Genomic DNA, 24582 nt, shown 5'->3' with positions numbered 1-24582 from the left:
CTGGCCCATAGCCTCGGATGTAGATAGCGCTTGATAGCGGCAGCGGTGCCTATCGCATCTTCCGACCGGATCCTCCGTACCCCCTCAACTACAACAAACACCTATGCAGTACCTTTCTTCCCCAGTCATGAATATCTCCGGGGTAGTTCCACCTGATGATGGGTTGGGTTCGCCTCCTGGTCAGGGCCGTAAACGTGGCATGGGAAGGACAGCCTGTTCCCGTTGCAAGACGAGGAAACAGAGGGTATGCATTCCCCAAACTAATTATTTTTGCAAGAAGCGATGCTCAATATTAATATTGGGCTGCGTAGTGCGATGGAAAACTGCCGATCTGCTCAAGCTGCATAAAAGCAGGGGCCACATGCGATTTGCAGAATATTCGCGGAGAAGACGTGGTAGTTGCAAAGTGCGTTCACTCATATCTGTCAAGTTGGATGTGCTATTTATTGCTTCCCTAGATACATTCAAACCCTCGAGATTAAGATAGCTGAGCTGGAAATTCAACTTCGGCGGTTCCAACGCTCGGGACCTGAGCAACCAGGTGATACCGGGTTTCCTCTGGCCGGACATATGGGCATTGGTGATGTGGTCAACTCACTTTGCTTTGACCTGCCTGAGGCATCCTCTTTCTCCGAATCCTCGCAATTTGGGCTTCATCTTGCTCTCAATCTCGGTGATCCGGCCAGAAACAGCCCCCCAAGGTCAACCGGCGATCTCCTTCATCAGGACTCTCCTGCCAGCTCGGGCAACCATTCTACCAGCTCTGCCATTGCGAACTGTGCAGGAGGAGCTGGACCACCTTCGGAAGAACTAGGCACGAAGCTAATTCAAACTTATTTTGAAAGGCTGGACTGGAGATACCCTTTTCTCGATTTAGATGAGATTCTAAGCCTACATGAAGAACGAGAACGTCTCTCACAGATCGACCACCAGTCACTGACAAAATGCCAACAGTTTGGGTTATTCAAACTATATATTGTGTATGCTGTAGGTTCCGGTCTACTACTTTTAACAGAGAAAGACATATCTTCCCCAATGCCAGAGGTAAGCCAAAGGACAACACCGTTCACCGCACTTACTAACAGGTCATAAAGGCCTTCTATGTAACAGCCATGCAGCATATCTCAGCAGCCCGAGAGCCACGGTCGCTCGAAAATATCGAGGCCATGGTGCTTCTCGTGATTTTCCATCTTCGTTGCTCAATCAACCAGGAGTTGTGGTACTTGATTGGGTTTGCAATGCGCACTTGCATCCACTTAGGCATGTATCTTTCGCGGCGAGAGGTCGACCATCCCCCATCGAGTATCCAAAAACGTCGGAAACTTTTCTGGACGGTCTATTCTCTTGAGCGCAATATCTCCATTGCACTCGGCTATCCCGCTAGCCTGCCGGACCGCCTCATTGATGTTGAGCTACCCACTCTGATGCATGAGGATGATCACGGATTACGACAGGCCATACTTATGTTTCAGTTGAGAAGGATCGAGTCACGGATCCATCATTCGATCTATCGGAACGATCGTGCCCTGCAAGAACTATTACCCAAGACAGAATGGCACTATCAGCAACTCCAGGAATGGAAAAATAGTCTGGTGATATCTTTGGGCGTGGATAACAGTCGTCGACTGGATTATTTTCTTCTTCACTATTACCGAGCCATTCGACTTCTCATTCAACCTTTCCTTTCGATCTTGCCCGGCACAGATCCCTACTACAAGGCTTGTGTGGGCGCGGCAGGACAAATATGTCAGCTTCACAAGAGGCTGCATCAAAATTCGGATTATGGCCATAGCTTTATTGCCGTTCAGACTGTTTTCGTTTCAGGCATCATGTTACTGTACTGTCTGTGGACACATCCGGACGATGTGTGGAGCATCCGACTAAGTAACAATATTCGTGCATGCTCCAGCGTATTATTTGTTATGGGGGAGCGAACATCGTGGGTACGTCGGTACCGCGACGCATTCGAAGCGCTTGTCACTGTGACCATGGAAAGGCTCGAAGCACAGCAGGATCGGGAGCCCATGGCAGCCACTGAGGACATTTCTTTGGGGCCAAACGCTATTCAACCGCTCCAAGATACTCAAATGGGTAACAATCCAATAACTGGATCCCAGGAGTTTACCATGATGAGTGGACCAGTGGATCCAATGCCGCCGCCACTTCAGGCGTTACAAGACAGGTGGATGGAATTTGACAGCATGGCGGTTTTGAACGAGCTCGTCACCTGGGCAGACCCTGATATGTCGGCTACCCAGGCACCTTGTGTGATGGGGTATGGAAACTTTGGCGACAGCAGCTGGGAGGAATGGCAGTTGCCATAGTAAACAATAATTGACGCAAAGGAAGTCGTACAATGATGGATGTGGATAGTAATTAACTGATATCTCTGACGTATCTGTATATACGTACATATGAGGCCTTATTTCTCTTTCCTCGCTTCCTCAACCCACTTCCCATCTGGCTGGTAAGGGAATGTCTCCCGGAAATGCTTTGCGATATCCCGTCTGGTCGTCACCCAAACATCGGGCTTGTCGGAAATGTACTTCATGAAGTTGCGAAGGGCTTCACATCGACCAGGCTTGCCAATGATACGCGTGTGCAAGGGAATGTTCATCATTTTACCACCCTCCCGATAAAGCATGTCGAAAGTATTCTTGAGATATTTCTCATAGCTTTCACCCACGCTGGAGCCAAACCCCGGGGCCATGTGGAACTTGCCATCATTACAGTCATACTACATATAGATGAGTATAGCGTCTTCTGGTAGACAGGATCTGAACAGCGGAGAATGTACTTACGTTGTATGGGATCAATAGCATTCCCTCTCGCTCTTTCTCGGGCAGATGGCTCTCCCATGGAAGGTCAAGCCAATAAGGCACATCGTCATTGTAGCACTCAGAGGACCATAAAAACTCAGCACCCAATTCTTTCCAGATCTCCGGGAACAGGTTATGCGTCTGCGGAGTCCCACGCCCAAAGTAGGCACCGACCGGCATCTCACCACTGACCTCCTTGAGCAACACCAAACTCTGCTTCACATACTCCTTATCTTCTTTCAGACTGTAGTCCCAGGTATCCTTCCACCTAAGCCCATGAGTGGCTATTTCGTGCCCATCACGTACCAAGGCTTTTGCAAAGGTTGGGTTCTTCTTCAGCGCCATTGCAACAGCGTATGTCGTAAAGTTCCATCCAAACTCCTTGAACAGACGCATTAACCTCCAAGAAGCGACTCGACTTCCGTACTCAAAATCCTGCTCGGCATTGAGGTATCTTGCATTTTCACGATATCCACCGGATGCTCCCTTCTCCCACAGGTACGGCTCGGACATGTTATCGCCGTCCAGGACACAGCGCTCACCACCTTCTCTGGTCCGAGTCAGCTACCGACTTATGAGGCATCGTTTGAATTGCTTGCAAGCTCACTCGTAATTTAGCACAAACGACACAGCAATGCGCGCTCCGTTTGGCCATTTGGCGTCGAATCCCTCCTCGCCGAACCCCTCAAAGTCCCGAGGGACTTGGTACTTTGGTTCGATGTGCACCATTGTCATGTACTGAATTGGCGTAAAGTCGTGTGGGTAAATTAAAGGAAGGCAGGGGGTCCCTCGCATCCTGGACTTCTCCAACTAAATAATCGGCCCTCACTATTCCGCACTACAACCGTTATCGGTGGGGTCGGCGATTCCGTCGGAGGTTCCGGCGCATAGATAGCGGAGTTCATGCCGAGGCTAGCATCTAGTGTTGATATGGAGTTCCAGCGAAGTGTTTATCATACGGTGGGGGTTGAATCCATGAGGGAAAATCTCTGGTGTCGCTAGCAGATGCGTGACGGCGACACAATGACTTCAACCCGAGACAAGTTGCTCTCTGTAGCAAAGAGTGTATCATTCGAGATCCCGGAAAATGAGCTCGAGGACTATGAGGCACTGCTTGTGCGAACGGAAAAGACATTGGAGACAGTAGCTGCAATGGATGGTAAACCGATGCTCAACACTGCCATGAGCATCAATTTGCTAAGAATCATGCAGATTACCAGCCCGAGCCGGCCAAGACCATCAATGACAGGAATGCCGTCTATTTCCCACAACCAGCAGACAACCCTTTAGGAGCGTGGGCCTGGCGGTTCGAGCTGTCATCTTTCTCGGCCCGCTCGAGCATCCTGAAAGGCAAGACCCTTTGTCTGAAAGATAATATCTGCGTGGCAGGCGTGCCCTGCCTGCTGGGGACAGACACGTTGCGCGACTGGACCCCACTCACCGATGCCACAGTGGTGTCGCGAATCATTGATGCCGGCGGCATTATTACCGGCAAGGCTGTATGCGAGAACCTATCCCGGGGCGCTGTCAGCTCGACCGCCGCTACTGGCCCAGTGCACAACCCATATGCACGGGGATATTCGGCGGGCGGTAGCAGCTCAGGCACAGCCGCGCTGGTAGCCAGTGGTGCCACAGATATGGGGATCGGATGTGATCAAGGCGGCAGCATTCGCATTCCGGCAGCCCTGACTGGCCTGTATGGGTTCAAGGCGACTACCGGGTTGGTGCCATACACCGGCATCGTGAGTAATGATGCAAGCCTGGATTATGTTGGGCCAATTACGACTACATGTCTTGATAATGCTCTGCTGTTAGAGGCTATTGCTGGTGCTGATGGTGTCGATGATCGCTCCGGGCCTGGCATCCCACTCCCAAATGATGTCCCACGTTATTCAGATTTGATGAAAAGGGGGATCGAGGGGTTGCGAATTGGCGTGTTAAAAGAAGGCTTACCAGTCGAGGCTGATCGGAATATTGAGAAGAAATTCAGAAATGCAGTGATGGTCTTCCAGAGACTGGGAGCTAGCGTGCAGGAAGTCAGCGTCCCGCTCCACTCCCATGCCAGAGGGGTTTATTCGGTACTGAGCAAAATGGGGAACCACATGGGCATGCTAGGACAGGCAACAGGCAGACGGCAAGCAATGCTGACTGATCTATTTGAGAAGAAGAACCTTCCATACACACCCGAAGTGGTGGACAAGGTGCGTCCCGGATAGTCATTCCGTCTGGAAACCTCTAACTGTTGCCAATATAGATGAGCGTAATGAGCAAGGAAGGCCTCCTTAGTGGCGAGTTTGCCTGGCAACGCTATGCTACCGTCTACCCCAGGGCTGTCAATATTATGCGTAAGCTAAAGGATCTATACGACAATGTATTGTCTTCTGTGGACGTGATGGTGATGCCCACAACCCTTTTACCGGCGACCCTCCTCCCAGATAAAGACGCCAGCCCATTGGTCCAAATGGATGCGGCGAGAGGAATGACTGAAAATACATGTCCATTCAACGCTACGGGACACCCCGCATTAGCCATACCAATCGGCTTGGTCCCGGCACAGGGAGATGAGGACATTAATCTACCAGCTAGTATGCAAATTGTGGGCAGATGGCACGACGAGGCCACGATTCTGCGAGCTGCATATGCGTGGGAGCAAAGTATCATTTGGAAAGAGTTCTAGAAACAAATACTTTGTCAATCTAGAATGTGAAAATAATATCACTTTTGCACGAAGTAATCGGCGACTGATCAACTAAATTTAACTGGCAGCCTGCATGCTACTCGGATAGAGATGCTTTTGTTGTCCTGTGCACCTCGTAGCCTTAGGCATACCAACCATTGTTTTAGCCGTAGATTCGGCTCTTTTTCCAGATGTGCGTCAGAATATACAAATAAAGGGATAATAACAACATCATTCACAACACGCATGAATACGTTATCAAGTTGCCATCGGCCTACTCTTTGTAGATCCATGGCCTAATCCCGATTATCCATCTATCCGGTAATATCATGAAGGTTTCGCCTTTACGGAGAGAGAGAAATGCATCTTGACGGGACTTCCATACTTTTTGAGTGCATCACTTAGGTGCTTGAATACTGAGGCTGAGGTTGGCCTATGCCACAAGCCCCAGCAAAAAGGCACCGAAGTCCATATTCTCACCGGTAGGACCTGAAGTATTGGGGCCTATGCCCCAGTCCTTCTTCAAATTATTCAACCATGTCCTGAATTCAATTTTCTCACCATCAACCAGCATCATACCATTGGGCTCCTCTACTGATCGCGGGGGAATGGTCATCAAGTATTTTACGTGCTGCGAACATCTGTCCTTGGGAACCGCGTTCTCCACCAGTTTCACGCAATCAGGGCAAATCTCACCCTCTAGACAGATGGGACAAATGGAAAAGCCATCCGATATACGCCTTTTTTGGCGACACACGCTGCGACATATGTAACAGGGGCTGCTGTCGTTTTGTTCCGATTTGTGGGCAATGGCAGCAAAGTTTTTCAAGTCCCCCGCCCTCGCCAGAATATGTTTCAAGTCGGTCAGCTCATCGTCGGGGGCATCATCGCCATGAATTGCTTTGATAATTCGTTGCATTGACGGTTGGAAAACAGCGTGCGCCTTTTTATCGTCTCCCTGGAAGCGGTAGTAGAGGCCCAAGTAGACCCCTGGTACGAACGCACAGCTTCCTAATGGGTAAGAATTACTTTCCCGAACGAGTTTCTCAAGTTTGGCTACCGATTCGTCAGCCTCTGGGCTGCCAGAAACAGCTTCGAGGGCACCACATAGGAACGCCTGTGCCAGTTTTGAGCAGGCCATCTGTCTGATCATCCCGATCACTGTTCCATCGGTTGAGGAAGTATATGTGTCCATTATCTTCTCCCAGTACTTGATTGCCTTGGGGCGATCAAAGAGGCACTCGTTATATATCCGAGCGACCGCCATATCAACCTCCACGGCAATCAACGTCCTCGATGCTGCTCGAGCAGACTTAGCCGCCGTTCTCAAGCTTTCCAACACAAAGTCTAGCTCATCAGTAGCCAACGCGGCATCGGCGGCAAGCCTTGATTTGCCATCCACATCAAATACATTGGCCAGTAAAAAATGAGTTAGCTCTGACGTGTCTTCTTCTGGGGCCGGAGTCTCGGCCAACTTCTTCAGCAGGTTCATAGTCACTTCGTAGGCATTATTGTAGTTGTGGTATTCCAGAATGGCGTAGACGCAGGTCCCGCAGGAGGGTGCGTATTGATAAGCCTCTTGAGCCACCTGGAATCGATTCTCCCAATCACCCTGTTCCATGTAGATCTCACCCATATGATCTAGGCAGTCATGAAGATGTTCTTTCAGTTGCCCGTCATCTGATGACTCCGGGATTGAGACCAACAAACAGAGCCGGGCCTGCTTCCAGAGCTCAATAGATTCATGGTAGTCACCTTGTTCTTGGCAGATTTGTGCTAGCGCACGCATAGCCAGCCAGTCGTTCGGATTGAGTTGCAATGCGTTTCTGAAATACTGGACGGCCTTCTCATCGCATCCCGATTGGCGTAAAGCGAGCGCACATTGGCGAAACCACCGACTTGTCTTCTCAAATCCACCAAGCTCAGCAGCCTGAATAACTTCTTCTGAGGTTATATTGCTCTGGAAATCATGGAGCTCTTCCCCCCTAACTAGCCTCTGGTAATGACAGACTATATGGACCATGGGAGTAGGATCAATAAGGTCTTCCAAAAGCCACCTCTTAAGGCAGAACATTACCATTGGTTGAAGTAAATTGACTGTGTTATTCGCAATTGACGAAATGAACTCCTTCTCTGCCGGAGACAGAAAATCGTGAATGTCTTGTTCTTGCCACCATTGTCCGAGAGCGTTGACGTTCACCGTAGGAAGGTCCAACTTGCTACCCCCAAGACAGTTTTCCATTGATTCCTCTGATCGAAAGGCAATCAATATCATCTTAGCTATTGCTCGTTTGTCTTCTAACGAGCACATGGCTGGGGAAGTGGTGCGCAGGTGGTTTGCCCATTGCCGCGAAGCATATTGGAGCAAGTGACCTGAGTCCCCAGCCTTTGATGCAAAGTCAGAATCGGTGATTAGCCTTAGGTAAGTTCTAAGGATATGATTTCTGGCTTCATGGCAATTCACCCCGATTCTAATGTGGGAGCCCGCAGCCGCTACTTTGCCCTCTGACTCGTCAGCGAAAAATTCGCCAATGGATGCATGGCAGAAGGTGATCGTAGTTGTATCTTTCTTTGAGTTGAAGGACATGAAATAGCCCTCCTCAAAACTCTCAGGTTCATCTTGTTTGCTCTCGTCAGTCAGCCAGTTAAAAGCTTCAAGATGGCTTAACCCATTCTCTAGCTCAGCGGTCGTAAGACCGTCCTCTCGGTGAAGCGTGAAAAACGACGCCCACTGGTACCGCATGACTCCTTCAAGGTCAATAATGCCATCCCCTTCTGGTGATTGCAATCTGAGGATCGTTTCCATCTCGGCCAGGGTCCATGGTCGGTCCGCGCAGGTGACCCATAGCAATGTTTCGTTGAGATACTCGATCTCCTCCTCGTTGGCGTTTTCAGGGAGCGTAGCTAACACGTGTCGAAGCATATCTTTGATTCCTCGAGGAGCTTTCTCTAGTGTTTTTCGCATACTACTCTCATTTCGTTTCTTGACTAGCTCCTGCAGCATAAGATTCACCCAAAGAAACATGCCATCCGCTCCAGAAGAGAGTTTGGCGATGATTTCATCACGCAAGGTTGTTGACACCTTTCGCAGGACCAAGGACTTTTTGATGCTGGCGTGGATATACTGGCTAATGTCTCCAGAATTCTTCTGCTTGGTGACGTGAAGGGTTGGCACCTTAACCTCCAGACCTTCGAGCAGTTGGTCGCTGATGTAAGGTCGACCAACGATAGCTAGCTGCAAGCAAGACTGGTTGTTGTACAATTCCTTTGCCAGATCAATAAAAATCCTGCGCTCGTCATCAAAAGCTTCATCCACTGCGTCCAGCAGTATATACACTGTGCTATCGATGTTATCTCTCGTGAGAAAGTATTCGGCGAAGAGTAGACGCCACGCACTCCGAAGAGTGCTAATCAGTTCGTATTCCCCGATAGTCGCCAAATACTTCCGATATTTAAGGTCGCTTTTACTTATTTGAAATGCCAAATCTCGCAAAACCTGATGGAAGGACCTTGTCTGGGGATTGTCACCATTGAAGAAGAAGTATCCAATGGAAACCGTCTTGTTATCTTGACAGGCTGTAGAGAATTTGTTGCGGAGAAAACTAATCATATTAGCCGCTAGGAATGACTTTCCTGCGCCAGGATTTCCGGACATAAAAATGACGGGTGTTTCCTTGTTGATCCAGGATTTGAAAACATCTTCTTGGTGGACCCAGTCGCCCGTACCAGGAACCCGAACCTTTTGTATTTTATAGAGGTGTTCTTGCGCCGAATCTATTTTGGAGGGCATAAGTATCTGGCTGATGAGTCCCTGAGACACTTCGTGGTACTTAAGGGTATCTTGTTGTCCCTCGTTCGTAGAGTAGGCCCACCCCCCTAGCATCTCCTGCATGCCATGTACCTGTGCGCTCATATTATTTACTGCCACTGCAGTCTCCATGACAGTTGCGTTGTTGGCGTTGACGGTGGCGGATATGCTATCAACTACATGGCCGATCCTTTTCGATTCAGTCAAGGTCTCGGCTCCGACTAGCTTTGCTTCTATTAGAGTGAGCTTGTCTAGTTTGGCCAAAGCGGCTTGAATGGCATCGTCGTTTCCGAGTATAATGTTTCTGGTGAACTTAAGCAAACGGCCACGCCGGATGGTCCTGGATAACAAGGCAAAAATTTCGATAAGTGTAACAATGATATCACTCAGCTTATCGCTTAGAGTCTCGGATATGGATTCTTGCGTGTATACTCGTAGTCGTATGGTGAAATCCTAATTTGGTTCAGGGCTTCGTCCTTTCCCATATTTTCGTTTGCACGTTGCGAGTCCATACCTGCAGCATCTGCATCAAATCCTGAATAGCCTCGTACGAGGCCGATACCCCTTTTGCAGCACCTACCAAATGCATCACGGCTCCAAAGACGAGACTGCTTGGGGGGCATATCGTCGACGTCGTCCCCGCTAGAAGGTTACCAAACAATTCCACTGGGATCAGAGCCGCCTCTAAAATGTTGCATATGGCGCCTCGCTTTTCGCGGAACTCATGGAAGGCCATGTTCCTCTCACTGATTTCTTTAGTGAGATCCCTGACACTGCAGATTCTTGTGAGAAAGTCCAGCTCCATAGTTTCTCCCAAGATCTCGTGATATTTTTGTATCCCCTTCTCGTATATGGCGGAAAACTGGTCGGTGGAAGCGGCCATAATTGGAATTTGAAATTAGATTCTATTATCACAGCTTCTGGTATTGGAATGTAGAAATAGAATGGTGTGAGTTTTTCCTGCTTACCAGGTATTTTGTGCTTAGGCAGACCAGCCACTGCGGGGTACTGTTGTCGTATTAGTATGGCTTCATCCATCAGCTCGGCAAGTCACCAGTGGGTTTAGGCAGGCCAGTTAGCTACATCCACGTATTGCAGTTCATACTTTTGGTTAAATTTTGAAGCTTTACCTTCGCTAAATTGGGCCTTTCAGATGATTTGATACGTATATGCTGATCAGTCAAGCCTCAAGGTCTTATTTCAGTGTACCATTCAGTTCCTTCACAATGTCCGGGGCACAAGTAATCCTGCGCCACCCGTGTATCCTCTAGTGACTTACATGCCGACAGGGAATACAACACAAGCCTTTATATTTCTCACGTTCGATACGCCCTGGAAGGAGCTCGACGCCATTGTAAATTTGAAGACATAACTGCTACACCAAGGGTGATATCATTCTCGACATTATCGAATATTCTCATTTTCCGTTACGGAGTGGAAACTGCTCGCGATCAAACAGGCAAGAGAGGTCAGTATTGGCGTAGACACTGGCGATACGAGCTCATGCCTTGCACAGAGACAATTTCTCCTCTACTGGCTCTCCGGTGAGACACACCATGAGCCCTCTCACAAAGGCAGCCGAACGTTAGATGCTACTTATCGCAGGGTCATCAGAGAATGAAATCCCAGAGTTGCCCTCACCAGTGCTGAATACGTAACCATCCATCTGCCCAGGCTCGCACATGATATTAATGTCGTATACGGTGCCTTGCTGCTACCATCATCACCCTCGTCTTCATCGACTTCACCATTGTCTCCGGCCCCATAACAATCATAATCATCAGAACTAGATTCTTCCTCACTATTGTATACTTCGTCGTATCTCTCAGTCGCATACCTCCTGACTTCCGCCATTAAACGTATAAATTTGAGGGCGTCATCGCCTTTTGCCTCTGCTCCAAGCCAAACAACCACACCTCTTACGGATCGGTGTATCATACGCATGAGCTGGACTTGGCTCACTTTCTCAAGGTTATTGTCTTGGTTCATGCAGATAGCATCAATTCTGATGAGCCAAACCACTTGAGCGTCTCGCAGACGTTGTAATGCCGCAAACAAGCTCACTGTGACCTAAAACAATTGCCTCATTAACGGTTATGGTCCTTGTTACGTCTAGATCTCCCCAGACGTACGAGAGAGCTTCATAAAGGTGCCGCCCGCTGGTGGTACCGATGGTATGCTCGAATGAACCCGATGGGATTTGCGCTGTCTTGTTGACACTTGGACGTAGACGTAGCAGGCGAATGGTTTCCCGTCCTTCCGGGGTGGGGGTTTCCTATTTGGAACACATGTGTCTGCCTAGGTTCAGAGACAAATCCCTGACATTTTACATGTCGATTTTTCGGGAATAGTTACAGCTTTATACCTGGAAAGGTAGTGGAGTTCCTTGCACTCCTCATCTATCTCTCTGATAACTGGGTTTCTTCATTGAGACAATACTTGGCTAACCAGTATATATATATGCTTTTTCAATTTATTTCAGACCTGGTAGCCACAATATAGTTAATTACTGGCAACGAATTGGCTATTTGAAAGGACTATCTGCGTTGAGTATCTGAGAATGGGTGTTTCTGAACTAGGTGAAGCTAGGTCCTATCCCAGTCGTGTATCCTTCAGGTACGCCGCAATATTGGGACGCTGCTCGAAAGCTTCTCGAAATTTGAGCAAAGACGATGGGAGAGACAGCTAGAAAGACAGTATTAGGTATGGATCATCCATTCCTGATGGTAGACATACCGGAAGCGTCCCAGTTCTCTCATCGTTATCGATGGACTGGTATACGGCAAAGTCGGCATAGGTCACCGAGTTGCCAAGTAGATAAGGGCCAGCATGGTCTCTGTAGTACTGATCCAGAAGGTTATAATATTCGGGGGCAATCTTATTCTTGTACTTTTCCGATTTGTCCGACAGATTGGCCACCCATTCGGACTGTCTAGTGGTTAGCACAGAATTAGGAACTCGAATGGCAAATCCTTACTCTCCAGTCAATATATATGTCCGACACCGCATCGACCAAAAATTTCTCCACATTAGTTTCGCCATCGTAGCGACCCAAATGGCGGGCAAAGAAACGAAGAATGGGAATGTGCTGGGTAAGAATCAAGCCCTGGTACTCTAGTGCCGGCAATTTGCGTGTCCTGGTAATTCCCTGCTGCTGAAGTTTCTTGCTACTCTCGGTCCAGGTCTGGTCGTATGGATAGCGAACATCTTCGATCTCGATTCCCGCATCCATGAGGAACAGCTTGACTACTTCTCCGCGGCCCAAACGACCAAGGTCGAAGTAGTGGTAGACCGGCAGGGACATTGGGGCAGCCATCATCATCAGCCAAAGAGTGACTGATATGGAAGGTGGGAAGCAAATTCAGGATTAAATAGGGGCCTAGACCAACCTATTTATCCTCTAAAATGTAAAGTGAGATGGTATCATCGAGGTGTGAGACATCGAGGCGAGCCAAGCGATATAAGCGAGCTACGCGAGCAACGCGAGCAACGCGATCCAACCGCACCAACCTTGTATCATCCTTCAAGTTGCGACTTCATAGAGTCATCAATCACATGGTCTACTGGTGACCCGGGGCGGATATTCGATTGTTCAAATAAAGCCTGGCGACATCTACCGTTCTACACCCCTCGACTCCTACCATGGCGACTATGGCGTTAAACGGATGGCATCCAGGCGAGCTCTCCATCCAGCGGAAGCTGGGATATGCAGACGCCATGAAAGACGCCTGGTCGATGATCCGAGATATCATGCCCGAACAACACCGCGTCTTCCATACCTCTAAGCTGTCCTTCATTCCCATCACAACCGTGGATGGAGACGGGCGCCCGTGGGCAGCGATTGTCGCGGGGTCAACTGGGGAGGTTGGCTTTGTTCTTAGCCCGGACACTCAAACACTCTTAATTCATGCTCGTCTCTGGGATGGGGACCCATTACTCGATACGGTCAAGGCGTGGGTTGATCCCAAACCTGGTCTCTCCACGGTCTCCCAGAGATTCTTGACTGCCGGTTTGGGAGTCGAGTTTTCCACCCGACGGCGCAACAAGTTCGCTGGGACTATTCAAAATGTGTTGTGCCAGTCTAACCGGGACTATAAGCTACACTTGAGAGTTACCCAAACAATGGGGTACGCTGTCTGAGACCATGGGCCTAGAAACTATGGAATGGACGCTGATATTGCACAGGAACTGTCCCAAGTACATCAACGTTCGAAGGCTTATCCCTCAGCCACATACGTTTCCTAAGGTTCAATATCGACATCGGAATTGGGAACCGGACGGCCGACTCCCAGAAGAGGTAGTGGCATTCATCCTCCAGGCCGATACGGTCTTTGTCGGGTCAATCTACAAATCATCGCCATCAGATCTGCACACGTTCCCTCCCCACGCGGGCATGAACGCTCGCAGCGGCTTACCGGGTTTTATCCGAGTCAGCCCATCTGATGGCCGCACGGTAGTGGTGCCAGACTACTCAGGAAACCGATTTATGTCCAGTTTGGGCAACATCGAGGCTAGTGGGCTAGTGGGACTGACGATCGTGTCGTTTACGACGGGCGATATTCTCTATTTGACGGGTACTGCCAAGAACCTAGTAGGTCAACCTGCACTTGAGGTCATGACGAGACATGCCGCTCTTACATCAGTGAATGTTACCGGTTTCGTGTTCGTCCGAGATGCTCTCCCAGTTCGACAGCAAGATGGTACTCCCGTTGAACGCAGTCCATACAGTCCAAAGGTCAAATATCTAGTGGAAGAGACTGGCGCCCAGAGCAGGGACAGTAAAGAACACAAAGCAAAGCTTCAAGAGGCAGTACAGGTCTCTTCTGACCTTGCAGTATTCAAGTTTCAAGTCATTTCCAAACCTGGTGTTGGCGGTCTGAGAATCCGCCCCGGTCAAGCAATCGTGCTGGATTTTATGGACTGGATAGGACCACCACAGTACCAACACATGGAAGACTCTGCTCCGCACTCAATTAATGATGATCGCGTCCGTACATGGACGGTTTCTAGTGCCCATGAAGAGCGGAACGCGACGTGCTTCGAATTAACCATGCGAGAAATGAAAGGAGGCGCGGTGACTGGTGCGCTATTTGATTGTCTGAGGAAAGACCGGTCTGCTCAGCTAGGTCAGCGTATTGTTTTTGACACTCCTGTCGTCGCCGACATCGTTGGCGTCACGGGTGACTTTTTCATGGATCGAAACAGGCTCGATGCGCTGTGGGTCGCCGGTGGCATTGGAATCACGCCATTCCTCGCTATGCTGAGAGCACTGGCTGAGCGTGGATCTGCAGCCGAAGGCAACGTCATGCTGGTCATTGCAACAAGAGAACCGAACATCATGCTCCATATGATGCGACCCTCCCTTGAGAGGATAGCACCAACTGTTCGGATCGACATTGCCATATTTACTCATGATCCAGAGTTCGATTTCGGTCATCTCAAGCCAAATCAGCACATTTGCGTCCATAGAGGTCGTGTCGTTCCAGAGCTTTGGAAGGATATTCCCCGCGGCAAAGACATCTTTATCTGCGGGCCTAGTGCTTTCGGGGACTCGGTGACTGAGGGGCTGCGATCTGTCGGCGTCTCGCCAAGTCAAATTCATCGAGAAGGTTTTTATTAATGAACCATGTTCATGATGTCAATCGTAGTGTAAATATACCCCAGTGCATCATCAGGAATCCAAAATCTATGCTTACCACTTACTACCAGCCACCCTATCACGGTCGACTAAAAGACGACTCCCATTGATGTGATCATGAAGAGTCTGGGTAAGATCAAACTCGGAGAATGTCAACCATCGTGCCCACTCCTTTACTAGAGGCTGATCCATGACCCAATCACTAAAGGGCACATCCGTCTCATCACATGTAGTTACGACAGGTCTACCGCCATTGGCAGAACTTGCCCAGCGGGCTATGCACAGGGCGGTATGAGATTCCTGGAAGTCTATTTCCTCACCCGGCCGGGCTTGAGCGTAGTATGTGACGTAGCCCCGCCCATCCAAGTCCGGGAAAACGACAGAAATGACACGCCTATGTGGCGGGGGGAAGTATTCCACATCAGGTCGTCTCAGATCCCGATCCACGCGCTTCTCGAGAGTAGACAGAACCTCCAGGCTTGAAGCAAAGGCTTTGCTGTTACAAACCCCTTCTCGACCGCTACGATCCAACTCAAATAAAATCCATCGGAGCCAGGTTGGCCTCGGACAGGACTGCCCAGCCAGGAAGAGTATTGGTGAAAGCCCCACTCTCAGGGCCTCGCATCCGAATGGTATATCATCAGAGGAGGATGGTGGGCTGTCTAGGGCTGTCGTGACAAACCGCAACAGCTGATAAGTGAAATGATAGGCATCAAGCTCGAGATTACTCTCTCCCTCATTGTAAATGCTCAGCGCCCAGGAGAGCCTTGTTTGGTAAAAAACATAGAGCGTGAGGATGAGACAAAAATCTTTTGGCAAGTTTGCATGTGACGGCGGGGGAATAGGAATGTTGGCCAAAGTTGCAAGGTCGAAGTTAACGGGCTCCGAAAGCGCCTCGTCAACGCCAAGTTTGTGGAATAGGACTCCATTAGTGACCTTCCACTCCTTTAGTTTCTTGATGAAGCAGACGATTTTTTCCTCCGGCATCAGTTTCCGATGAGCTGCAACTGGACACCAAATCAACGGCTTGATGTCGCCGTCCATGGAGCCGATATCGAGAAGCTGTTGTAGCAGCCGTTTTGGGGAGAAATCCAGACGTTCCTGCATTGACGCCGACGCAGGGCTCGGAATTTTTCCTGGTCTATATAGCGGTGATATCATTCGGATCACCTTGAGATCTGGCAAGGTCACACGGCGGATGATATCCAGGTCGTGGAGACACAATTCGATCGACATCTTAAACCGCTCTGTTTCCCCGGTGCTTCTCAAGCACATTGCTCGAAAATAGTGGTTGGCCATGTGAATGTGACGTATTGTCGCCGGGACGTTTCCATCAAAGCTCTAGCATCTCATCAGCTGCTGCTGTTGATCCTACATTATGGGACTCACCTCGACATATGCAAATAGGATCAGCACCCCTAGGAGAAGAGCCATCGATATTTGTGTACTGGCCAAACCATCCGATACGCCTTTCAATGCATTTGAATACATCTGGAGGGCAATGACTTTGGTATCGAAGCCATGATCCCGGTCGCTCTCTGTCTGTTGAGACAGCAGCAAAGTGGCTCTGTGCATGCATCCGAGTGCAACGACAGCATCAAAGACATACTCCACCTCCCACGCTTCCTGGCAGATATAGTCTCGCCAGAAGGAGAGGCTCTCGGGTGGAAATAACATTGGCATAGTCCTAAACAGGAACTGGTGGAAAGCCAATACATCACGCGCTCGGGTATGTGGCAGCTGTGATGGGGTCGGGTTATTTGGTAAAGCTATCAGCGGCAGGCCGTCCAGTCGGAGCTGGGGGCGTATCGTGGCGTCCCCAGGATATCCCGGGTCTGATGACGAGGACGTTAAAGTGGTAGGAGTCGAACTTCGCGATGATCGCCGAAGACCCAAGCGACGTTTCCTAGCATATCCAGCACATTCTACATTAGCGACTTCGCAACGCTCACACGTCGGTTTTCTCTCGTCGCATTTGATCCGCCGTGTCCGACATGTCAGGCAGCCTGTCCGGGATCTGCGTTTCTTGTCATTCATGGCGAGTGTTAGATGGCAGCAAAATACACGACTGTCTTTGTCTATGGTGTGTGCCTTGCAGACATGCCGAAATGCCTTTGAGAGTGGAGGATCTTTAGGCTATAGCCATGCAGACGCAAAGTGATGTCCGTGGTGGCAGGATTACTCAGCATCGGATCGGGCCGAGAAAGCAGAATGTAGTAAATCGGACCCTGGGTGTGTGGGTCACGCGGACTTTGTGGGATAAAGTGGGACTCCGGGTTTCCCCTAGACTATACTGGAGATTTCGCCCAAGCAGCGAAAAGAAGGAAAAAATACCACCATCGAGCGAGCGAGGGGGGACATTATGAGAAGGGTCTATAAATGTAGGAGATGTGGGGGACTCTGGTCGCGTGTACACATTCTTGGTTGACCAGAGCTGGTAGTACAAGCTTTTGGATCAAAACGTATCAGTTAGCGATATAGCGATATTCCTGTAGGTTACTCACTGCGTTCTCTTTGTTCATTCTTTCGTTGTCTTCCATTTGCTTCTTTCCATTTATTTATTTCTCCCACCTTTTCTTTTTCTTTTTCTGTGTTTTTATTCTCCCGCTCGTTTGTTTCCGTATTATAGCGACAGCATGTATTGAGACCTGGTTGTCGGCGGAGCCCTCACCCATCCCATCGGCCGATCCCCCAGCTCAAAAAACTAACGAAGCATGTATGTTACAACAGAGGGATAAATTTTATTTAAGTATGATCTGTTGGACTCTTGTTGGAGTATTCCTCAGTATTCTCTGTGGACGACATGGACAATGACCGGGATCTCAACGCAGTTAGAATTTGATTAGTTGATGGGTGGACACACCGTGTTTAGACCGCATATAAAGTCTGACGTGGAATCTTAGCTTTGAGGATTCAAGCTTAGCAATGCAGCCGAATGTTTTCTCAGAGGACGATTCGAAATGACAATAAATGCTACATTGGCTATGTTTGAAGTTCATACGATACCAAGCTGCTATAATCATAACCCATGTGCAGATTTTAATAACGATGCTACAGTTATTTCACTTCGCCACAAGGAGGAGTTTTCCATTTCATCTAATATATCTTAGTAGATGCTATAATATTGACTTGACATCGTAAAGAGCAGAGTGCTAGATAGACTCAGCCTTAGCGTCTGCTGTACAATATGTGTTGATCCAATGTTAATCGAAATTGTCCAGAACATGTCTATATAATATCGGTTCTAATTATATATCAAAAGGAGAGAAAGCACTGTCTTATAACAGATATTTCTCGCATGGCTTGATAGGAAGTTAATCCTTTAGGTGATTTTAATAGAGAGTTCGATATGCCTAGTAGCCTTCCGCCCAATGATGTTGAAAGTCAAGGCCGATGGCCAACATATGTAACTATACAGACTTGATTTTCCAGAATCAATGTGAATTGCCCTATTTGGATGAGGCCGTTCAATGAGGGCGCTCAGGGTTTGCTCGCTGAGTATTTCTAATCACTGATTTAGGCTTAGCGAGCGATCAGGCCCTTCTTAGGGCAGGATTAATGATAAGTTACATTTGTCGTGGATAGGACAGTAGTGTGAAACTGAAGATATGCCGAAATGGACTGTATGAAACTCAATTAGTGTGTTCACGCTTTTTGCGGCTTAGCGGTCATTTTGGCGGCCAAGGTGGGCACGTCACAGACGGAGACTGATGCGGGAGTATTCATTCCGGTGTTACAAGGAGTCTATAGTAGAGTAGGAATGATTTTTCGTTTCCCAATGGCCGCTACTGCCCAAGGTTTTGACCATACTCTAACTCTTCCATGACGGCTTTCTCCAAGTCTTCAATTTCTTCTTGATCTTCGTGGCGCACATAACGCGACATATCATAGACATAAGTTTGACAGTTATTCATGAGCAAGTGGTAGGACTGAGCTTGCTGTACTTTATTATGTGCTAAAATTAGAAGATATTAGATCACCAATTATTCTGAGTGATGATGCTCGGGCAGGACATACCTTGGGATTCCACTTCCTCCACGCTTAGTGAAGTACTTCCAGCCTCTTTAAAATGGGTAGGCTGGAATTGCCTTCTATCATACTGGAACTTTCTTTCTCCGGATTCATCACGCTTTCCAACAATTGCATGATAATCCCAGGTTAGTGGATCATTGTTATCGCCTTCTCCTGGTGCTTTCTGTACATTTTTTGTTTTAGAAGTATATTGAATTATATCTATACAGCTCGGTAAAAATCTTACCTCAATTCGCAAGGCCCGATGTGCAATCTCAGGTAAAACATCTGTTGGTTCAGGCTCAGGGGTATGACCGACAATAGTGTAAGACTCAGATTCTGATGCGTTGGAAGCTCTTTCAACCTTCCGCAGCGGACGAGAAACCTCCTGTACCTTCAACATGGCTCATAAAAAGTTATGAGAGAGCGTTGCGTAAGGAGAACTGACGGGTGTATTTCAACTGATTAATTTAATTACAAAATTTGGGGTATATCTCATATTTATGCTCATCGTCCTGAAATACTGCCGGGCACTAGTGTGACTGGAAGTCGTCCGCCCAGTCCAGGCCCAAGGCAGAAAGTGAAATTGACGGGGGGTAAAAAGGCAGTCGTCTGCCTTGGGGAGACTGGAAGTCAACCTCAGTGGTTGCTTTGTTTACCCAACGCCTAAAATATGACTGCAGCATACGTGTCACGCAGCCTTGTTATTCCAAGGCCAATAGGCGTCTATTACCAGTGTCATCTGTCCGAACGGTAAAGGAGGATGAGTCCGTATTATTACCTTGTTTACCTTAGTATCTATGCAATGAGCGGTGCACACACGTCAGCAAGCCTCGCCAACTATTTGATGGTGAAGGGAGTTTATCAGCAGCATGCTTGGTATCAATAAAAAGGTTAATACGTCGCGGAGAGGAGCACGGAGAGAGCACCAAACGTCGGTAAAATAGGGAGATCAAGTGGCAGTGCTCTGACAGGAATATGACCCAGGATGACTGCTGGCATTGTTGGGCGCGATGTGAATGGCTTTGATAGTGATAGTAGGGCAGCCTTGGTGAGTCCCGCAGACCGAAAGAATGATTTTCTTTTGTCGGTGCGGGAGGGGGTAGAGGAGGTTCTCATTATGGTGTCCCCTCTGCTGACCTCCTTGATAAAACGAATTGATGATTTTTTTTCCCTATGTCCTGACCATAGATTAAATTACTTATTGAAGAGCTACTCAAGTATCTTTGACCCGATGGGCTCCCTTTATAAATTTATCAGCAGCCAATACCAAGTATGGGATGCTTGCAAATTGCTGGGCACAGACGCGATCGACGTTACTGAGATTTGGCAACACCATGATAGCCAGAAAAGGGTCATTAGACACAGGCTAGTGTCACTTGATGATGTTGATGCCTGGCTCCACAAGACCTCAGAGACGTTCGACGGCATCGAATCCTCGATCTTGCTACGGTTAGTATGGGTGACATTTCATCATGTGGAGAGAATTAAGTACATCTCTCACAGAGCTTTGGATGCACTCTTGAGGCACTTTTGTATAGAATTAGCGCATGAGTGGAACTGGACCCGCTTTGCTGGTTCGACAGGCTTTTCAGATTCACATAGACTCAGTGGGCCGCTGTTCAGTTATTCAATTTGCAATCACCCGAAAGTTGCAACAGCATGGTCATACAGCCCCTTAACTGGTATAACACAAGGTATTTACTATGCTGGGTCAAGTCAAATTCCTGAGCTCCAGGGCCTTGTGCAGTCACTAGTGGAAATTGCAAGTCACCCGATGTTGACCGCCTTGGTGTTTGCTACTAGCATGAGCGGTCAAGTCGAGCAAGAGCACAAGAGCATCAAGGACAGCGTGAGAGCCGTAGAGGTTCGGACTCGGTTCCATTCATGGTCTAATAGGAATGAAGCGCCTGCGGAAGGGGACTATGTTAGTCTCTCTGCCATGATAACAGGAGCAAAAACAAGGCTCGCGAATCTCTGCCGGAGAACAAGAATACTGCACGAGATATGTGATTTTATTTGGGAAAATTTACATACTGTTCACAGAGAGGGATATGATGTCAAAAACCCTCTTCCACCCTCACATACAGATATTGCGAAACTGATAAACGAGTACACTCGAGTACTCGAAAAAAGAACATTGTTGCAGGAAGCGGATGTCCAATTCTTCCAGCACCGCGCGGATGCCCAATTAGTGACAGTACGTAATACATGTTTCTAAACACTTTTTCTTTGTTCGACTAATCTTATTCTTCAAACAGCTCTCGAGAGCATGCTAGAATCAACACAAATATTGCGAGTGCGACACAGCAAGATTCATCGTCACTAAGGACACTCTCATTAGTCACTATGTTCTTCTTACCTGGAACATTTCTAGCTACATTATTTTCTGTACCCCTGCTGAAGTGGAATTCTGAAACAATTGTGGATAGAAAGTTTTGGATATACTGGGCTTTTGCTGTTCCACTTACACTGATGACATTTGGGACTTGGTGGATATGGACATCTCTCATGGAAGGAAAATTGATCAAAGAAAGGAAGCAGCAAAAATTATTATAGTTTTTTCAAGAATATAGCACTGAGAGGAGAGACACTACGAACCAACTCCTCAGAATGGAGTAAAATGTACATGACCTGTCATCCTAAGATTAGCCAATGCTCTTCCTATCGGACTTCCTGGAAAAAGAAGACAAAAAAAAATTGCTTGGATTGTAAGGATAACGTTTTCTCTGAGCAGCATCTTATTTTCAATCTACTTTTCAATTCCCAATATCCATCCAGCGTGTGGATGCCCTTGGGCTCAGCGACAATATATTGAGCCACCAGCTAAATTCCAATTGTTTATCTGATGACCTGAATGGACTCATGCTTTGAATATTCTCAATGTGCATAGTTATTTCACAGTCTATTTCCTTCATTGGCTGTGGATCTGATCAACTAGGGCCCTTTGTCCGTCTTTTGAAGCATGTCTTCTAGCTCCCGTCCTTTGATCTCGAATACTTTGGATTTTCTCCTAGATCGATGTCCCCCGACATATTTGAGGTATTCTTTCCCCCATCCACCATTTTCAAATAACTTGCTGTAGCCATTAGGCGACTCGACAAGCCTTCCAGATAGGAGTCATGGGGAGAAATTGAGTGCCATGTATCATTTCCTTTATAATGAAACGGTATTTCTGCCACGCGTTTGTGCTACAATTACAGCACGTCTCTCGCACATCCTGAATTTTGAGGTTTAAACTCATTCTATACATACGGTGTTCACATATTGTAAATCAAAGGCACATATGCAGCCTGCTACGGCATTGACCCGTTCGCAGTCGATTCCTTTTCACGTAAGTAAGGTGGAATAAGGTAATATAGTAAACCGTGGGTTATGGAAGCCGCCAGCGGCGCAATCCAATGTATCCAATGATATGAGTCAAAGTGAGACCCCACCATTGCTCCAAAACACCGGGCAGGATTACCTGCTTTTTTAGTACGATGTTCGTCAGTATTGTATCTGAGTTGCTACATGGACTAAGGAGTTATAGCCTTGCTGGGTACCTTACAAAATCCAGTATAGCCCGGGCGACTGAAGCCCGTCACGAAGGTACACGTTCCTAGCACTATACCCACAAATATGGGGCCTAAAGCTGGGCCGAAAACTGCTTGTTGCCGAGGATCGAGACCAACACTGAAGGAGAGGAATATTAAGGCGAGATCAGTGGTAAATTCAATAGTAAACGCGCTACCGGTTGAGACTTTGTCGGTATTAAACTGACAACCCGGAACGATAAACTATAAAAATAGTTTAGCGGGTATCCTTTGAACAAGCTCGAAAAAAACAAGATACTCAGCAATGTATCTTGGAAGTCAGTATACACACCGATCTAGTATCAAAGCTTGCCCTTAGCAGCCAGCCAGCAATCGCTCCTCCAAAGGTCTGAAACGAAACATAGAGAATACATCTTGGCAATGTTGATAATCGGCCAAAGAATGTAGCGATGGTGATGGTGGGATTAAGGTGAGCACCAGAAACTGGACCGGTAGCGAAGATAAACAAAGGGAGGACTAATGTTGCCGTTAGGCCCCCAAGTAAACTGGGAATGAGGGCGCCAGTTGCGAATGTGCTAATGCAAATTCAGAACTAATTTAGGTATAATAAGAAATAAGGCAGGGAATAGCTCACTTTACCAGCTGCCCTAGACCCACAGCTACAAAACTAGTGAGGTACACAAGCAAGCATGTTCCTAGTAACCTATAGGTTAGTCTAATTCCCTTCGTAACAACGCATAAGGACGTCACAGACCTATGGCTTCCACTATAGCAGCCTTCCATAATGCGATTTGCAAGATAGGCTTCAATGACAAGGAATCGCGCAATGGAATCCAAGGAGCAGCATCAGGGATCTTTTCCAGAAGCTCTTTCTGGCCACACTTGTTTTTATCCAGTGAGAACTCCTGATTGGCACCTATGCGACCAGCAAAAGGTATGATCTCTGTGGGGGCTGGTAGTTGGCCAGATTCACCACGCCAAAAATTGGCTCTCGGGAGGTGAGATGACATTGTGAAGATCGGGTGGCTTGTGTCACCTAGCGCAGTACCTCTGAGAACTAACGTATTCAAGAATACTGTCCGTTTTATTGCAGAGTAGTGATATGTTTGAAAAATACCCTTTGAATTGTGAGTGCGGGCCTTGGTATAATACGACAAGAAATGCTATGTTATATCATTCTGTGGGCGCTGGTTCTTAAAAGTTGCCTGTGCATGACTCTTAGGAATTGCAGCGGGCTAGCTTCTCCAACGGGAATTGGCAATGCGTTAACCTCTGGCATAAGGTTTGTGTGCGACATTGGTGCAATTCCTATTTGTAGAATTGACATCCTTCATGATTAGAAATATTAGTCATCAATCGAGTCCGGCCATGTTTTAACTGGTGTAGTTGGAATGGGTTCACGGTTAATTAGCCGCGACATCCCGACAGGAGCATATTCCTAGGTTTTAGAAGTACGTCATTCAAGAATTTGTATCAGCCATACGCCGGCGACCTGGGTGATCAATCATACGCGACGCCACAACAATCATGATGACATCGGGGAGCGGCATGGGAAAGAGAGTCTTAGTTCCACATGCAACGGCTTTCCAAATATTAGTAGTAGTTACTAATGTCATACTCTGAAAGCGATACATTTTTGTTCGTCTACTGAGGTTTTCCTCGCCAAAGTACCCATTTGCCATACTTTACTTAGCGCAACATCACTCAACTTTTATGAAGTAATCTATGGCACCTGTAATAGAATAAAAATAAGACCGTGTTGAATATTGCGCATTCAGGGGATTCAGTCTGAAGGACCTAAGCAGCTGGATTGGAGAGATTCGGACCCTCATTCGTTTGGTGGCCGCTGTCTATCGGTGTAAGCAAATCACTAATCTATGTTGAGGGTTGGTACAACAACTCTAATGGCTGCATATCGAGGATTAGATCTCGCCCAGGTTTCCACAAATTCTCTTTTGTCTTCCATGTACCCAAGGACCTAAGTGCTCCGCCTGATCTATATTCCTCCCTGTGCAAAGGTCCAAAATGTCCGAAGAGCCCAGTTCGTGATGAGTTTGGCCGCTCAGATTGTAAGCTTAGAACTGATTGATATT

At 47.8% G+C, this 24582-nt stretch overlaps 10 protein-coding genes across 10 annotated transcripts; 4 read left to right on the top strand and 6 right to left on the bottom strand.

Annotated features, from left to right (window-relative positions):
- Nucleotides 1–127: 127 nt before the first annotated feature.
- BDV59DRAFT_207304 (Zn(II)2Cys6 transcription factor) lies at nt 128–2324 on the top strand (the record flags this gene model as incomplete). The annotated part of the gene is made up of 4 exons (XM_073694975.1): nt 128–244; nt 312–406; nt 459–1044; nt 1095–2324. 4 exons carry the CDS (start codon nt 128–130, stop codon nt 2322–2324), a joined length of 2028 nt encoding a protein of 675 aa, XP_073549053.1.
- Nucleotides 2325–2422: 98 nt separating this feature from the next.
- On the bottom strand, nt 2423–3548 carry BDV59DRAFT_207303 (uncharacterized protein; the record flags this gene model as incomplete). Its single annotated transcript, XM_073694974.1, has 3 exons — nt 2423–2737; nt 2802–3369; nt 3427–3548. 3 exons carry the CDS (start codon nt 3546–3548, stop codon nt 2423–2425), a joined length of 1005 nt encoding a protein of 334 aa, XP_073549052.1.
- A 294-nt stretch (nt 3549–3842) lies between these two features.
- BDV59DRAFT_192629 (putative amidase) lies at nt 3843–5496 on the top strand (the record flags this gene model as incomplete). The annotated part of the gene is made up of 3 exons (XM_073692081.1): nt 3843–3978; nt 4032–5020; nt 5074–5496. The coding sequence occupies 3 exons, from the start codon at nt 3843–3845 to the stop codon at nt 5494–5496; spliced, it is 1548 nt and encodes a 515-aa protein (XP_073549051.1).
- Nucleotides 5497–5867: 371 nt separating this feature from the next.
- BDV59DRAFT_176175 (NACHT and TPR domain protein) lies at nt 5868–10267 on the bottom strand. Its single transcript, XM_073689397.1, has 2 exons — nt 9819–10267; nt 5868–9757 (listed from the first exon to the last, which is right to left on the bottom strand). Exons 1-2 carry the CDS (start codon nt 10185–10187, stop codon nt 5930–5932), a joined length of 4197 nt encoding a protein of 1398 aa, XP_073549050.1. The 5' UTR covers nt 10188–10267; the 3' UTR covers nt 5868–5929.
- Nucleotides 10268–11707: 1440 nt separating this feature from the next.
- Nucleotides 11708–12748, bottom strand: BDV59DRAFT_176174 (glutathione S-transferase). The gene is made up of 3 exons (XM_073689396.1): nt 12282–12748; nt 12041–12232; nt 11708–11989 (listed from the first exon to the last, which is right to left on the bottom strand). Exons 1-3 carry the CDS (start codon nt 12624–12626, stop codon nt 11897–11899), a joined length of 630 nt encoding a protein of 209 aa, XP_073549049.1. The 5' UTR covers nt 12627–12748; the 3' UTR covers nt 11708–11896.
- A 198-nt stretch (nt 12749–12946) lies between these two features.
- Nucleotides 12947–14924, top strand: BDV59DRAFT_192627 (putative oxidoreductase, FAD-binding; the record flags this gene model as incomplete). Its single annotated transcript, XM_073692080.1, has 3 exons — nt 12947–12958; nt 13004–13438; nt 13551–14924. The coding sequence occupies 3 exons, from the start codon at nt 12947–12949 to the stop codon at nt 14922–14924; spliced, it is 1821 nt and encodes a 606-aa protein (XP_073549048.1).
- A 36-nt stretch (nt 14925–14960) lies between these two features.
- BDV59DRAFT_16727 (uncharacterized protein) lies at nt 14961–16679 on the bottom strand. The gene is made up of 2 exons (XM_073687867.1): nt 16332–16679; nt 14961–16281 (listed from the first exon to the last, which is right to left on the bottom strand). The coding sequence occupies exons 1-2, from the start codon at nt 16337–16339 to the stop codon at nt 14997–14999; spliced, it is 1293 nt and encodes a 430-aa protein (XP_073549047.1). The 5' UTR covers nt 16340–16679; the 3' UTR covers nt 14961–14996.
- A 1990-nt stretch (nt 16680–18669) lies between these two features.
- On the bottom strand, nt 18670–19404 carry BDV59DRAFT_176165 (uncharacterized protein). The gene is made up of 2 exons (XM_073689395.1): nt 18960–19404; nt 18670–18897 (listed from the first exon to the last, which is right to left on the bottom strand). The coding sequence occupies exons 1-2, from the start codon at nt 19354–19356 to the stop codon at nt 18728–18730; spliced, it is 567 nt and encodes a 188-aa protein (XP_073549046.1). The 5' UTR covers nt 19357–19404; the 3' UTR covers nt 18670–18727.
- Nucleotides 19405–20187: 783 nt separating this feature from the next.
- Nucleotides 20188–21512, top strand: BDV59DRAFT_192625 (uncharacterized protein; the record flags this gene model as incomplete). The annotated part of the gene is made up of 2 exons (XM_073692079.1): nt 20188–21153; nt 21225–21512. 2 exons carry the CDS (start codon nt 20188–20190, stop codon nt 21510–21512), a joined length of 1254 nt encoding a protein of 417 aa, XP_073549045.1.
- Nucleotides 21513–21966: 454 nt separating this feature from the next.
- BDV59DRAFT_207302 (aquaporin-like protein) lies at nt 21967–23499 on the bottom strand (the record flags this gene model as incomplete). The annotated part of the gene is made up of 6 exons (XM_073694973.1): nt 21967–22000; nt 22263–22422; nt 22504–22732; nt 22821–23064; nt 23124–23184; nt 23244–23499. The coding sequence occupies 6 exons, from the start codon at nt 23497–23499 to the stop codon at nt 21967–21969; spliced, it is 984 nt and encodes a 327-aa protein (XP_073549044.1).
- Nucleotides 23500–24582: the final 1083 nt, after the last annotated feature.

This window comes from Aspergillus ambiguus, assembly GCF_047715705.1.
Source record: "Aspergillus ambiguus strain CBS 117.58 unplaced genomic scaffold BDV59scaffold_11, whole genome shotgun sequence".
In the NCBI taxonomy this organism is placed as follows: domain Eukaryota; kingdom Fungi; phylum Ascomycota; class Eurotiomycetes; order Eurotiales; family Aspergillaceae; genus Aspergillus; species Aspergillus ambiguus.
This window is presented reverse-complemented; position numbering and strand designations above follow the sequence as displayed.